At 45.5% G+C, this 16,585-nt stretch overlaps 1 protein-coding gene across 1 annotated transcript in view; it reads left to right on the top strand.

The window, feature by feature from the left end:
- Nucleotides 1–16,585, top strand: part of LOC139366197 (SPARC (osteonectin), cwcv and kazal like domains proteoglycan 1) — a 270,417-nt gene that overhangs the window by 235,016 nt on the left and 18,816 nt on the right. The window contains exons 8-10 of the mRNA XM_071103419.1: nucleotides 12,496–12,615; nucleotides 13,022–13,243; nucleotides 13,448–13,510. Coding sequence (XP_070959520.1) covers nucleotides 12,496–12,615; nucleotides 13,022–13,243; nucleotides 13,448–13,510 — 405 coding nt within the window. The remainder of the gene's footprint in view (nucleotides 1–12,495; nucleotides 12,616–13,021; nucleotides 13,244–13,447; nucleotides 13,511–16,585) is intronic.

The following is a 16,585-nucleotide window of genomic DNA, read 5'->3' as shown; positions in this document are numbered from 1 at the left end:
TACCCATCTCCTCTTAGCATGCAGGCCCACTTATTACCCATCTCCTCTTGGGATGCAGGCCCACTTATTACCCATCTCCTCTTTGGATGCAGGCCCACTTATTACCCAGCTCCTCTTGGGATGCAGGCCCACTTATTGCCCATCTCCTCTTTGGAGGCAGGGCCACTTATTACCCATCTCCTCTTGGGAGGCAGGCCCACTTATTACCCATCTCCTCTTGGAATGCAGGCCCACTTATTACCCATCTCCTCTTTGGAGGCAGGCCCACTTATTACCCATCTCCTCTTTGGAGGCAGGCCCACTTATTACCCATCTCCTCTTTGGAGGCAGGCCCACTTATTGCTCATCTCCTCTTTGGAGGCAGGCCCACTTATTACCCATCTCCTCTTTGGATGCAGGCCCACTTATTACCCATCTCCTCTTTGGAGGCAGGACCACTTATTACCCATCTCCTCTTTGGAGGCAAGCCCACTTATTACCCATCTCCTCTTGGGATGCAGGCCCACTTATTACCAATCTCCTCTTGGGATGCAGGCCCACTTATTACCCATCTCCTCTTTGGAGGTAGGCCCACTTATTACCCATCTCCTCTTGGGATGCAGGCCCACTTTTTTGTCCATCTCCTCTTGGGATGCAGGGCCACTTATTACCCATCTCCTCTTGGGATGCAGGCCCACTTATTACCCATCTCCTCTTGGGATGCAGGCCCACTTATTACCCATCTCCTCTTGGGATGCAGGCCCACTTATTACCCATCTCCTCTTTGGAGGCAGGGCCACTTATTACCCATCTCCTCTTTGGATGCAGGCCCACTTATTACCCATCTCCTCTTTGGAGGCAGGGCCACTTATCACCCATCTCCTCTTGGAATGCAGGCCCACTTATTACCCTTCTCCTCTTAGGATGCAGGCCCACTTATTACCCATCTCCTCTTGGGATGCAGGCCCACTTATTACCCATCTCCTCTTGGGATGCAGGCCCACTTGTTGCACATCTCCTCTTGGGATGCAGGCCCACTTATTGCCCATCTCCTCTTTGGAGGCAGGGCCACTTATTACCCATCTCCTCTTGGGAGGCAGGCCCACTTATTACCCATCTCCTCTTGGAATGCAGGCCCACCTATTACCCAACTCCTCTTAGGATGCAGGCCCACTTATTACCCATCTCCTCTTGGGAGGCAGGGCCACTTATTGCCCATCTCCTCTTTGGAGGCAGGCCCACTTATTACCCATCTCCTCTTGGGATGCAGGGCCACTTATTACCCATCTCCTCTTTGGATGAAGGCCCACTTATTACCCATCTCCTCTTTGGAGGCAGGCCCACTTATTACCAATCTCCTCATGGGATGCAGGCCCACTTATCACCCATCTTCTCTTAGGATGCAGGCCCACTTATTACCCATCTCCTCTTGGGAGGCAGGGCCACTTATTGCCCATCTCCTCTTTGTAGGCAGGCCCACTTATTACCCATCTCCTCTTTGGAGTCAGGTCCACTTATTACCCATCTCCTCTTGGGATGCAGGCCCACTTATTACCCATCTCCTTTTGGGATGCAGGCCCACTTATTGCCCATCTCCTCTTTGGAGGCAGGCCCACTTAACACACACACTCCCTCACATTCTACACTAGTTCACTCTATCGACAGACCACACTCCTCCCTTCCCCCTTCCCCCTTCTCCCTCTCCTACATTCCTTCCTCTCCCTTCCTCTCTTCGTCATTCTTCCTCGCTCTATCGATTCCCACTCCTCTACTCCCTCACACATCCTCGTCATCTCACTATCCTACTCTCCCCTCATCCCCCTCTCGCATTTCTGTACTTTCTCTCTTCTCCTCTTTAGTGTTTTCTATTTCTTTCTCCATTTCCCACCTCTTACTCCTTCTCCATTTGCCAGTCTGTCTATCTATCGCTCTCTCTCTCTCTCTCTCTCTCTCTCTCTATCTATCTATCTATCTATCTATCTATCTATCTATCTATCTATCTATCTATCTATCTATCTATCTATCTATCTATCTATCTATCTATCTTTACCCTCCCTCCCTCTCTCTTTCTCCTCATCACTCTCCTTCCCTCCCTTCCTCTCACGTATCTATCTATCTCCTCCTCTCTCTCCAGGCCCATTATTCTGTGTGATGGTGATAGTTTCTCTGTTATGGCCGTCTGCATTGAAGACACCCTGATAACCCCTGTGCCCATACAGCCCGCTTAAATCATCTCTGCCTCCCTCCCTTTCTCACACAAGCACACACGCATGCTCGCACACACACACACACACACACACACACACACACACACACACACACACACACACGTTGTAGTTTATAGCTGTGTGCTGACTCTGGAATCAAGGGGAAGAGAAGGACAGTAGAGAGCGTTGTGCTTGCCATAACTCACCCCTAACCTCTCTATGCTATAGGGCTAGCGTCCCACGCTGCGCCGTGGCCATTCTCTACAGTAGCCATTTTCTAACATACAAGGGTTCACTGTTAGGTTTTACTGCTGAACCTGTTTCTCTACTAGAGACATACAGCCGTAATGTGCAGTAACTACCCCTTTATCACGTCACCGCTACCTGTATACTACAGTGTAACATAGAAGTCCTATCTGTGTTGTAGCCGTGCTTTATAATACTGCCGCCCCACGTGTAGCCAGGCCTTCGTGTCTGAGTAGGTTGTGTCTGGTCCCAGCGCCACCTGTGATGTCACTAGTGACTGCAGGGCAATGAGCTGCCTGCCGCGCCACCCACCTGAATTGCATTTGCCTCTCTTTTAATTTGTTTTCTTCTCCTCTTTTTCACTCCATCTCTCTTGATTTATTTGTTTTCCTGTAGAAGATGGAAGGGAGGGGGGGGGGGGGGGGGGGTGTGTTTACAGTTGGCGGCCGCGGCAACAGAAGGTGGATATTTAATCTCACACATGAAAGAGGGATGAAGAGAGGGATGGAGAGAGGGTGAAGAGCGATGGGAGCGAGACAAGAAGAGAGGAAGAGAGAAAACAAGGAGAAAGTGAAGGGGTTGAGGGACAAGAGACTGAGAGGTACGGGAAAAAGGAGACAGAGACAGAAGGGGTAACAGGTTGGATACATGGGGGAGAGAGCTAGAGAGAGAAATAAAAATCCCTGTTCAACATCTATTCAGAATGTGACCCCATGCAGTCTTATTGATTCCTCTGACGTATGTCTTTGTCCCCGACTCCCGAGGTAGAGGATGTTTTTGTGGAATCTCTGGTGTCGCAGAATGCAGCAGAGATTATTTCCTTTTTTATGCATGAGAAAAGGCCATTGTGAAGAGTCACAGAAAGCAGACGGCAATCTATTTACTGATAACACTCTCCCTCCCTCCCGCCATCTCTTCCTTGTCCCTCCCTCCCTCCTTCCTCCGCTGGTGCAGCATATTCAACTTGGTTAGACTCACAAGGACACATAAACACTGAAGTGTTCCTTACAGCAACACGCCAATCTTGCGGAGTTCTGAAAATGATCCATGTGGGTTGTCTGACCCGCCCACTTCGAGCAATTGCTGCATTTCAGCTTTGAGTGACAGCAGTCGCATCCCTGATGATGTGTTCTGCCTCAGGGCTCTACGGATCCACTCAGATCTTCAGGTGGAATCACACCAGCTGCAGATCATATCACAGGCCCACCTAGGGGGACTGTTTAAACACTTTGAGACTTGAGGTCCCTGTGACATCTGTGGGTCTTTCTGATGTGGTTGGAGGGGGGGGGGGGGGGTACAAAGAGGGTAGAGTGAGGACTGAGGCACTTAGGAGTGCATTTGGCCTGTTTGCTGTGTCTCCTGTCTGTGTGTCTCTGTGGGGTGAGAGCAACCTCACTGTTCTGAGTCACCGCTGGAAAAAAAGGACCCGAGGGGCAGGAGAGAGGGAGAGGGAAGAGGGGAGAGAGGGGTGAGAGAGAGAGCGCTCAATCTCTGCATGGGATCAGGTGTGAGTAACAGGGTCTGGGTGTCCTTGAGAAGGGGGACAGGACAGCAAATGAGAGAAGCTCCACAGGTCGATGTGAGGTTGTGAGATGTATTAAATGGAGTGGGAGCCGAGCGGAGAACAAATATCTCATTTCAGAGAGAGAGAGAGAGAGAGAGAGAGAGAGTGAGAGAGAGAGAGAGAGAGAGAGAGAGAGCGAGAGGAGAAAGCCCTGTGGCTGCAACCTATAGCACATGGTATTTGCAGACCAGGAGAGATAGATAGATAGGAGGACATATTATATTTGCGGGTGGAGATAGATTATGGTTTGGCTGAGGGGAGATCCTGTCTTACCTTTCTCTCCCCTGGTCTGCCTGAAATGAAGAATGCTTCGGAACCTTATCTATCTGCTCCTGTCGAGAGGGTAGAGCTGGGACGATAAACCGGAAATTATCAACACCAACCGTACCGGCCACTCATCGCTGGCATTTTGCTGATATCATTCATTATGATAAGTAGCCTATACTCGAGAAATGTGAAGTTTGAAATGAAATAAGTTTGCTTATATGGGTGATTGTTAATGAGGCAATTGATTGCTACAACCATCAAACTAGTAGTAGTAGTAGTAGTATTAGTAGTAGTAGTAGTAGTAGTAGTAGTAGTAGTAGTAGTAGTAGTAGTAGTAGTAGTAGTAGTAGTAGTAGTAGTAGTAGTAGTAGTAGTAGTAGTAGTAGTAGTAGTAGTAGTAGTAGTAGTAGTAGTAGTAGTAGTAGTATTAGTAGCAGCATTAGTAGTAGAAGAAGAAGAAACATACAGAAACTCAAGTCCTTTTGTTCACCCGACCTAGAATACCTCACAATCAAATGCCCACCGTATTACCTCCCAATAGAATTCTCTTCCATCATAGTCACAGCCGTGTATATTCCCCCCCAAGCTGATACCACAACACCTTCTTCGCCATTTTTGAGGATAACACAGTGCCAACAAAGCGGCCCGCTCGCAAGGACTGTGAGCTCTCATTCTCCGTGGCAGACGTGAGTAAGACATTTAAGCGTGTTAACCCTCAAGGCTGCCTGGCCAGACAGCATCCCTAGCCACGTCCTCAGAGCATGCGCAGACCAGCTGGCTGGAGTGTTTACGGACATATTCAATCTCTCTCTATCCCAGTCTGCTGTCCCCACTTACTTCAAGATGTCCACCATTGTTCCTGTACCCAAGAAAGCAAAGGTAACTGAACTAAATGACTATCACCCCGTGGCACTCACTTCTGTCATCTTGTAGTGTTTGAGAGGCTAGTTAAGGATCATATCGAACATCCTGTCGGGCTGTATAACTGCCTGGTACGGCAACTGCACCGCCCACAACCTCAGGGCTCTCCAGAGGATAGTACGGTCTGCCCATCACATCACCGGGGGCACACTGCCTGCCCTCCAGGACACCTACAGCACCTGATGTCACAGGAAGGCCAAAAAGATAATCAAGGACATCAACCACCTGTGCTATTATTCAGAAGGCAAGGTCGGTACAGGTGCATCAAAGCTGAGACCAAGAGACTGAAAAACAGCTTATATCTCAAAGCCATCAGACTGTTAAATAGCCATCACTAGCCGGCTTCCGCCCGGTTACTCAACCCTAAGCCTTAGAGGCTGCTACCCTAAATACATAGACATGGAATCACAAGTCACTTTAATAATGTTTTCACACTGCTTTACTCATCTCATATGTATATATACTGTATTCTATTCTACTGTATTTTAGTCAATGCCACTCCGACATTGCTCATCCTAATATTTACATTTTTCTTAATTCCATTATTTTACTTCTAGATGTGTGTGCTGTTGTGAATTATTAGATACTACTGCACTGTTGGAGCTAGGTACACAAGCATTTCACTACACCTGCAATAACATCTGCTAAATAAATTTGATTCGATTTTTAGTAGTAGTAGTTTAAAGGGTAGTTTAAAAAATGGTGAACGTTAATGTTATAAACTTATCTTTCTATTTATCGTTATCGCATCTATTCAGGCAATTTATCGCAATATGTCCATATGGCCTCGCTCTACGAGAGGCACACACATCCTGTACCGTGTCATTACATTGGAAACAGCACCTCCATCTCCTTTCCCCTCACTCAGGATGGATGTCATCTGTTCACCTCTCCTTCTGATAGCTGGAGTTGTGCAGTTAATGGAATGCCATGGCAATTCTGTAGGTGTCCCCTACAATTATGGAATTTCTTCGATGCTCCTGTGCACGTGTGTGTGTGTGTGTGTGTGTGTGGGTGGGGTATAGGTGTGTGATAGACAGAAATGCTGGTATAATTATTGCTGTGTGTGTGTGTGTGTGTGTGTGTGTGTGTGTGTGTGTGTGTGTGTGTGTGTGTGTGTGTGTGTGTGTGTGTGTGTGTGTGTGTGTGTGTGTGTGTGTGTGTGTGTGTGTGTGTGTGTGTGCCAGAGCAGATAAGCACAGAGCCTGTGATTTCCCCCCCTGCTCTTTTCTACCTCCTACACACACTCTCCCACACACACTCTCTGAGAGACTGCTGAGACACTGTCACACTCCCTGAGAGACTGCTGAGACACTGTCACACCCCCAGAGACACAGAGGAGCCCACTGACATGACAACCCCTGTAAAACACAATGACCACGCCTAGGCTGCAGGGTAGAGAGAGAGAGAGAGAGACAAACAAACAATGGGATCTGCGTGGGATCAGATGTGAGTAACAGGGTCTGGGTGTCCATGAGAGGGGGGTCAGTGCAGAATAGTGCCCCATTCCTACCTCCTGGGTTAGAGTCTGGCCACCGAGTCCCTGAATAGCCTGGCTGTACACAGACACTGTCATAGAATGTGATTTCATGGCCTAGATGTCTTTGTGACTACCTGGCACTCCACAGAGGAACTCAGTCCCAGACAAAGCCTTCACACAGAGCAATCTTTACTGTTCCATGCTTCAAGAGCCTGGAAGATGGAAGGCATATGTGCGTGCGTGTGGGAGGTATCCAGCTGGAACACAGCAGATGGAGGAGATACATAAGAGTAGAGTCGATAAAGCTAACACACACCTAAACAACAGACACCTACACCTACACACACATACACACACACACACACACACACACACATTGGCACAGTCTCACACACACACACACACACACACACACACACACACACACACACATTGGCACAGTCTCACACACAGAACTAGAGGCACACACACACACTTTATTCAGAGATGATTGCTTGGGGCAAAGCCTTAGATTATCTATATGTTTCCATTGAAAACAGTTTTCAAAACACTGGCTGAACAATTTACTGCCAGCCACTGTGGAAGTGCTCTCATTCCACCAAGACACGTTTCCTGTTTCACTGAATCCCATAAGCCATACACCCTTTGTTTTCTAGCTATGCCAGGCACAATTGAGCGTCATCAGCTCGTTATGGATGTATCCAAATGAATGTCAATAGAAAACAGCTTAAACAAACCCCAATGCAGCTACCTTGCTGTTATTCTGGCTGCAGAGGTTGTGAATGTGTTAGCTGGAGCTATTTGGCTAGCTAACATGCAAGGGATGAGAACCGTGCCAGCTAGCATGGCAATGGAATATACTGTATATAACGAACAACTGGGTGGTGTTATCATGTTGCAGATGCCCAAGTGCAATCAAGCGATGAGCTAGGCTACATGGCGAGAGAAGAATGTTGCCAGCCTGCATGGTGATCGAACTAGCGACTTTGTCACGTTTCTAGATATAGCGCTAATCGAACGAAATGACTGGGTCCTGTCTCTAGAGATATAACTAATGAAACAAATGACCGGGTCGCATCTCTAAATCAAATCAAATCCGACAATAGTTGTAATAAGTTCCGACAATGCAGTAATATCTAACAAGTAATCTAACCTAACAATTTCACAACAACTACCTTATACACACACAAGTGTAAAGGAATTAATCAGAATATGTACATAAAAATATATGAATGAGTGATGGCCGAACGGCATAGGCAAGATGCAGTAGATGGTATAGAGTACAGTATATACATATGAGATGAGTACGGTATGTAAACATTGGTGGCATTGTTTAAAGTGGCTAGTGATACATTTATTACATCATTTTTTCCATTATTAAAGTGGCTAGAGTTGAGTCAGTATGTTGGCAGCAGCCACTCAATGTTAGTGATGGCTGGTTAACAGTCTGATGGCTTTGAGATAGATGCTGTTTTTCAGTCTCTCGGTCTCTCACATTGATGCACCTGTACTGACCTCGCCTTCTGGATGATAGTGGGGTGAACAGGCAGTGGCTCGGGTGGTTGTTGTCCTTGAGGATCTTTTTGGCCTTCCTGTGACATCGGTTGGTGTAGGTGTCCTGGAGGGTAGGTAGTTGGCCCCCTGGTGATGCTTTGTGTAGACCTCACTACCCTCTGCAGAGCCTTGTGGTTATGGGCGGAGCAGTTGCCGTACCAGGCGGTGATACAGCCCGACAGGATGCTCTCGATTGTGCATCTGTAAAAGTTTGTGAGTGTTTTTGGTGACAAGCCGAATTTCTTCAGCCTCCTGAGATTGAAAAGGCGCTACTGCGCCTTCTTCACCACACTGTCTGTGTGGGTGGACCATTTCAGTTTGTCTGTGATGTGTACGCCGAGGAACTTAACTTTCCACCCTCTCCACTACTGTCCCATCAATGTGGATAGGGATCTGATCCCTCTGCTGTTTCCTGAAGTCCACGATTATCTCCTTTGTTTTGTTGACATTGAGTGTAAGGTTATTTTCCTGACACCACACTCCGAAGGCCCTCACCTCCTCCCTGTAGGCCGTCTCGTCGTTGTTGGTAATAAAACCTACCACTGTAGTGTCGTTTGCAAACTTGATGATTGAGTTGGAGGCGTGCATTGCCACGCAGTCATTGGTGAACAGGGAGTACATGAGAGTGCTGAGAACGCACCCTTGTGGGGCCCCAGTGTTGAGGATCAGCGGGGTGGAGATGTTGTTACCTACCCTCACCACCTGGGAGCGGCCCGTCAGGAAGTCCAGGACCCAGTTGCACAGGGCAAGGTCGAGACCTAGGGAGGGTACTATGGTGTTAAATGCTAAGCTGTAATCGATGAACAACATTCTTACATGGGTATTCCTCTTGTCCAGATGAGTTGGGGCAGTGTGCAGTGTGATTGCGATTGCGTCGTCTGTGGACCTATTGGGGCGGTAAGCAAATTGGAGTGGGTCTAGGGTGTCAGGTAGGGTGGAGGTGATATGGTCCTTGACTAGTCTCTCAAAGCACTTCATGATGACGGAAGTGAGTGCTACGGGGCGGTAGTCATTTAACTCAGTTACCTTAGCTTTCTTGGGAACAGGAACAAAGGTGGCCCTCTAGAAGCATGTGGGAACAGCATACTGGGATAAGGATTGATTGAATATGTCTGTAAACACACCAGCCAGCTAGTCTGAGCATGTTCTGAGGACGTGACCGGTGATGCCGTCTGGGCCTGCAGCCTTGCGAGGGTTAACACGTTTAAATGTTTAATTCACGTTGGCTGCAGTGAAGGAGAGCCCACAGGTTTTTGTAACGGGCAGTGTCAGTGGCACTGTATTGTCTTCAAAGCGAGCAAAGAAGTTGTTTAGTCTGTCTGGGAGCAATACGTCGTGGTCCGCGACAGGGCTGGCTTTTCTTTTGTAGTCCGTGATTGACTGTAGACCTTGCCACATACCTCTCGTGTCTGAGCCATTGAATTGCGACTGCAATTTGTCTCTATACTGACGCTTAGCTTGTTTGATTGCCTGACCGGAAACATGACGGAATACAAACAGTGTAGCTATTCCCTCTAGATATAGAACTAATGAAACAAATGACTGGGTCGCGTCTCTAGATATATAACTAATGAAACAAACGACTGGGGTTCGTCTCTAGATATATATATATAACTAATGAAATGAACGACTGGGTCGCGTCTCTACATATATAACTAATGAAACAAACGACTGGGTCGCGTCTCTAGATATATAACTAATGAAACAAAAGACTGGGCCGCGTCTCTAAATATATATAACTAATGAACCGAACGACTGGGTCGCATCTCTAGATATATAACTAATGAAACGAACAACTGGGTCGCGTCTCTAGATATAAAACTAATGAAACTAACGACTGGGTCGCGTCTCTAGATATATAACTAATGAAACGAACAACTGGGTCGTGTCTCTAGATATAAAACTAATGAAACGAACAACTAGGTCTCTAGATATATAACTAATGAAACAAGCGTCTCTAGATATATAGAACTAATGAAACGAACGACTGGGTCACGTCTCTAGATATATAACTAATGAACCGAACGACTGGGTCACGTCTCTAGATATATAACTAATGAAACAAACAACTGGGTCTCTATATATAGACCTAATGAAACAAACGACCGGGTCGTGTCTCTTTAGATAAATATAACTAATGAAACGAACGACTGGGTCGCATCTCTAGCAACCCAAAGATGAGAAAATATGAATTTGTAAATGTGTTCTTTAGTATGGTATATGGTAACTGTGGTATAAGCGGGATAAACACCACCATTCTGTACATTACCTTGGATAAATTAACTCTGCAATGGGACTCAACTCCGCCTTCGCCCTGCTGCATCGTCCATTATTTCCAAGGCAATGCACAGAATGTCTACGTCTATCAAATCAAATCAAATCAAATGTATTTATAAAGCCCTTCTTACATCAGTTGATATCTCAAAGTGTTGTACATAAACCCAGCCTAAAACCCCAAACAGCAAGCAATGCAGGTGTGGAAGCACGGTGGCTAGGAAAAACTCCCTAGAAAGGCCAGAACCTAGGAAGAAGTGAGTCTATCCCTTACTTGTTTGTCCCTGTCTTGAGCTAAGCGCCGTATGTGTCAGGTGATGTGTCTGTCTGTTTAAATGTAGCCAGGCAAAAGAGGCCTGGTTTGAGAAGGCTACCGGAATGTTCGTGGTTTTCAGCATTCTGGAATGTTCTCCATCTGACTTTTTGACATGCCAAGGATGATGGCTTTTGATTGGCTTGCTCGGTATGAGGTGAGGAATTTAACCAAATTGTATTATGAAACTGTCAATTAGTTCTCATCCTAGAAGCCATGTCAATCATATTGACACAGACACACACACGCAGGCGGGCGCGCTTGCGCACGCATGCACGCACAAACACACAGATCCTGACGGAAAGTGAGTCAGTTGTTGCTAATTGGCTGGGAGACCTTGTCAGTGGCCAGGCTGCGGATGAGAGAGTGGTTTTCCACAGCAGTCAAATAGACAGCTCTGTATTGACCGTGTCAGATAGGATGGGAGAGGAAACAAGGGTTTGAAATCACAGATCTGAGGCAGCATTTACAGTTAGTTAACAGCCCTATACACTTAGAGTGTTGGAATTCCCACTGTATCCTGGTGCAGTGGATTTATGGCCATTTAAAGAGACATCGAGGGGAGAAACACTGCTGTGTGACTATTGTAGCATCTTTCCCTGTGCTATCCCTCTGGATAGTTAGAGAGACTTCCAGGTGGCCTGTGTGTGTGTGTGTGTGTGTGTGTGTGTGTGTGTGTGTGTGTGTGTGTGTGTGTGTGTGTGTGTGTGTGTGTGTGTGTGTGTGTGTGTGTGTGTGTGTGTGTGTGTGTGTGTGTGTGTGTGCACGCGTACATGTCACTGGTGGCAGTGCTGGGTCGGATGTTATTGTCTCACCTGGGTACACCTGTCATGTAGCTGGTCAGGTGGAGCTCTGTCAGAATGAATGTGTAACCTTCCATCACTCTGGCAGAATGAATGTGTAACCATCCATCACTCTGACAGAATGAATGTGTAACCATCCATCACTCTGACAGAATGAATGTGTAACCATCCATCACTCTGTCAGAATGAATGTGTAACCATCCATCACTCTGACAGAATGAATGTGTAACCATCCATCACTCTGACAGAATGAATGTGTAACCGTCCTTCACTCTGGCAGAATGAATGTGTAACCGTCCTTCACTCTGGCAGAATGAATGTGTAACCGTCCTTCACTCTGACAGAATGAATGTGTAACCGTCCTTCACTCTGGCAGAAGGAATGTGTAACCATCCATCACTCTGACAGAATGAATGTGTAACCGTCCTTCACTCTGGCAGAATGAATGTGTAACCGTCCTTCACTCTGACAGAATGAATGTGTAACCGTCCTTCACTCTGGCAGAAGGAATGTGTAACCATCCTTCACTCTGGCAGAATGAATGTGTAACCATCATCATCACACACACTATCTCTCTCTCTCACCCTCTCACTCGATCACTCACCCACTCTCACACTCACTCACCAGCTTGTGTTCCTATAGCAACCGAAAGGGAAATATAACTCAGCTGCTTCTGTGCAGTCTGATGGTCCTCTGTGTGGTCAAGGAGAAGCCAACCAGGAAAATAAAAAATGAGTTGAGCCAACATTGTGCTGACGTTATTTCACCCAACCTTATCAAACAGTCATGTTGCATCGATGTGGCTTTAAAATAAAGTATGTTTTATTAAAATGATTTCCCTGCTTCCCTGCTAAACCTGGTGTGTGTCTCTGTCTCTGTGTGTTCAGTCTGCAGTGATGGGGACCTGCATAGCCTAGCATCCAGACTGAAGGACTGGTTTGGAGTTCTCCACCTCGATGCCAACCGAGACCTCAAAGCCTCTGCCAACTCTGATTCAGCGGCAGGACGTGAGTCACACCATTATCTGTGTGTGTATTATTTTGTCGTTTTGAAATGGCACTGCCATTTGAAATTCCATTGCTCTTTTGAGTTCTGTGCTCAACTAAAGTCAGCATGTCTCTACACTGAAATTTCAGCAAACCCTCTCAAACTCACCCTCAGTCTCCAAGCACTTTACTCAAGTTTCAGACTGAAAAGGTCTCAGACAAGCACCCCCTCCAATACAAACATGAGACACTACGAGACACCACAACACACACTCACTCACTCACACACACATACAAACGTCTTCCAACACCCCTAACCCTCCACACGCTTCTCTCTCCCCCCTCCCACCCCCCACACACACACACACACACACACACACACACACACACACACCACCCGCTAACATCCCTCCCTCCCGTCCCCAAGGTTTTGACACCAGTATCCTGCCCATCTGTAAGGACTCTCTGGGTTGGATGTTCAACAAGCTGGACATGAACTATGACCTCCTGCTGGACCAATCAGAGCTCAGTGCCATCTACCTGGATAAGTATGAGCTGTGTATGAAGCCCCTGTTCAACTCCTGCGACTCCTTCAAGGACGGGAAACTGTCCAACAACGAGTGGTGCTACTGCTTCCAGAAACCTGACGGTGAGAGAGATGGAGGGGAGGATGTAGCTAGGGATGGAGAAGGGAGGAAGTGTTTTAGAGAGTAAAGGTGAAGACGGACAACAACAAAAAAGAAAGAGAGTGGTGTTTGTTGGTGATGAAAAAACTAACGTTTGCACATTTGAACCTGTTCTGTGTGTGTGTGTGTGTGTGTGTGTGTGTGTGTGTGTGTGTTTTCTGCTCCAGGTCTGCCCTGCCAGAATGAGATGAACAGGATTCAGACTCAGGGTCGACGGAAGAGTCTCATAGGTCAGTTTGCTGGAGTGACAGCTGTCAATCAATTGTTTTTCATGGGCTGTTGTTCATTGTGCACCGTATATTTAAATTCCGATACATATTTAGGCACAATACATTACCCAGCTGAGACAAACAATAGCACACACAGACACAAACACCCCTGCCCCTAACTCCTTCAAACCCTCAGCCAAGTGGTCATCAATAATCATGCATAATAATGTTATAATTCACGAAATAACCCAGTTTGACAAATGGGTCACATGAATGAAAAAGGAGGGTAATGGGTGTGTGTGTGTGTGTGTGTGTGTGTGTGTGTGTGTGTGTGTGTGTGTGTGTGTGTGTGTGTGTGTGTGTGTGTGTGTGTGTGTGTGTGTGTGTGTGTGTGTGTGTGTGTGTGTGTGTGTGTGTGTGTGAACTGTGATGTGCACGTGCGCACGTGAGTGCTGTTATTGAAAGTGACTGGTTCCTTTTAAAGCAGGATGTATGGCTTGTTGTCTCATCTTAGGCACTAGTAATTGGTTGTTTGCCTCCACCTATGCACACACAAGAACCTACAAAACCATGGCAATGAGCACATTGAGTTTTAGTACATTTTGATTTTAGTACAGTGTCGTGTCTTTACTATCATTAAATTGAAGACTTATAGTTTTTATCAAAGATTCTCTGTAATTAGTATTACGCGATCAACTGATTAATCATGTAACTGTAATTAACTAGGAAGTCGGGGCACTAAGGAAAAATATTTAGATTACAAAGTTATAATTTCCTAAAATAACTTTTCAGATATTTTAACTGATCAATTAGTCTTCGAATTAATGAATTATTTACTTTACCTCACGTTAGTCTCATTCCAAACGTCGTAAATTGTTGGTTATCTGCACAAACCCAGTCTTCACTATGAGTCTTCCATACATCAATTGTCTTAAATCATTTATTTTTTACTAACTAAGTAATTCACAGAAATGCATAAACAAACAGTAAATATGGTTACAAGAAATGATAGAAGAATGTGCCCTAGTGGGCTGAACCGGCATGGCGGCTTGTTAGACAAAAGGGGAAGTGGGGGTCGACTAAGAACTCACTAGAGAGTGATAATTATAACAATTGAAATGCTAATCCTTTGCACATGAACGCTCACTCATTCGGGAACAATTGCAATCAATATATATATTTATGCTCAGTGTGTCGTCTTGATCGCTGGTGAAAAGTTTGTTTCTGTTGGATAGTTTCGTCCTCTCTCTCTCTCTCTCTCTCTCTCTCTCTCTCTCTGTCTTGGTTAGAGGGGATAGTTCAGAGTGACATTAATTCATTTGTTATTGAATGGATGTTTCGGCGGGTGTCGTTCTTCGCGTTCAATGATACCGAAGTCCTAGCTGCAGACTAGTAATTAATGTCAAAGACTTGTTCTTATTCTGTCGGCATCGATAGTCTAAGAGTTTAACCACGTGGTATGGTTAAAAGATTCAGCAATGGTCTACAACCTGTCCTCTCCTAATGGAGAAAAACATGGCCTGGTGATAATTTCTCAAAGTTGGGTTTTATTCAGAATTGCAGAAAAGGGGCTGTCCCAGGATGCCTGACCCTAACTGGGCTCAGGTTTAGTGTCCTCTGATTTAGTTCAAATCAAAAGGGAAATGTATTTTCCTTCATTAAACAATCCAAAATCATATTACACAATTTTACAAACAGTATAATACTCACTCATTCATCTTATACAACAATTAGATGTAAACCTCATATCTGAGGCTATTATATAAACAGTGTTATGGTAATGTGACCACACCGTCTCCCATGAGCTTCCCCAAGTTGTAACAAGCGGACCAGTTCATAGCTGGATTCTTCACCGATCTCCGGAACATGACATTTTTTCGTACCTCAAGTTCTGTGAGGTGGAAGAAATTAATTTGTTCTCTATGAAAATGTACTCTCTCTATACTGTGTGTCCATGAGGAGATCCTCAGGAATTTACGACGTCTCTCTGACCACAGCAGCCTAGTTGAAGGAGGAAAGGGGGAGGCAGGGAGAGGGGGATGGGGCTTGCTATACCCAAAGAGGGCAACGTCATGACAACAGGATTGTTTAGAAATTTATTTTTTATCCATCTCATCTCTGCCAATCCAGTAGCGTAGCCAGACGCTTGTTGGTAGGTGGGCCGAAATTGAAGCTCTCAAATCATAATTGAATTATCAATAAAAACAGAGGCTACCTTACTCTTACTACTGCGCTACTCGATCGCACACAAAACGTTTAACACCTGATTTCGTAGACCAAGCAGTCATTTATTGACAATGTAAATCATGGCTTTTGTATTTCACAAGGGACTCGCAGCCTACTGTTGTGTTTTTGCTATGCCGGATTAAGTGATATGACATGCTATTCTATAAAATAATTTCTATGTAATTAATATTACCTGATTGAACTAATCATGTAAATGTAATTAACTAGAAGGTTGGGGCACCACGAAGGAATGTTTATAGAGCTGTTATCTTCCGAATAAACTCTGGAAATCTTTTACATCAATAGTGGTCGATTCTTAATCAGTCTCAATCAGTCTAATCTGAAGTCGTAGAATTCTTGGTCTTCACGATCCCTGGCTAACAAGTTGAATCAGTAATACAAAATTTGGTTTAATTATTTATTTACTAAATACCTAAACAATCACACAGAATTACACATACACGGGATGGGTCATATATTGATTACTAATTATGTCATAAAAGAAAACCTCCCTAATGGACGGAACAGATATGATGGCTGGTTACACAAAGAAAGGGGACTGGGTTTTGAATGAAAGCGCTGGAAGACTGAGGAACAAAGGAACTTGGTCTCTGATCGGACCTTGTAAAGCTATGCTATCATAAATACAGAATCTTATGCATTCTAAATAACCACGCATTTGGAAAAGGAAAATGCAAGGAATATTTACTCTGAGCTGTGCTTCAATAGGTTGGTCATAGATGGAAGGCCATGTTGCCCAACAGAGATCTTCCTGTCCTCTGAAGAATGTCTGGTAGAAAGGATGTGTTGTAGTAAAGGCGTGTGTTTGGTAGAAGAGATACGTTGTCCGTCCTTTTCTTGGCCCACGTT

The sequence above is a fragment of the Oncorhynchus clarkii genome, chromosome 14 (genome assembly GCF_045791955.1).
Source record: "Oncorhynchus clarkii lewisi isolate Uvic-CL-2024 chromosome 14, UVic_Ocla_1.0, whole genome shotgun sequence".
NCBI classification, from domain to species: Eukaryota; Metazoa; Chordata; class Actinopteri; order Salmoniformes; family Salmonidae; genus Oncorhynchus; species Oncorhynchus clarkii.
Note: the sequence above shows the minus strand (reverse complement) of the source record. Positions and strands in the feature narration are given on the sequence as shown.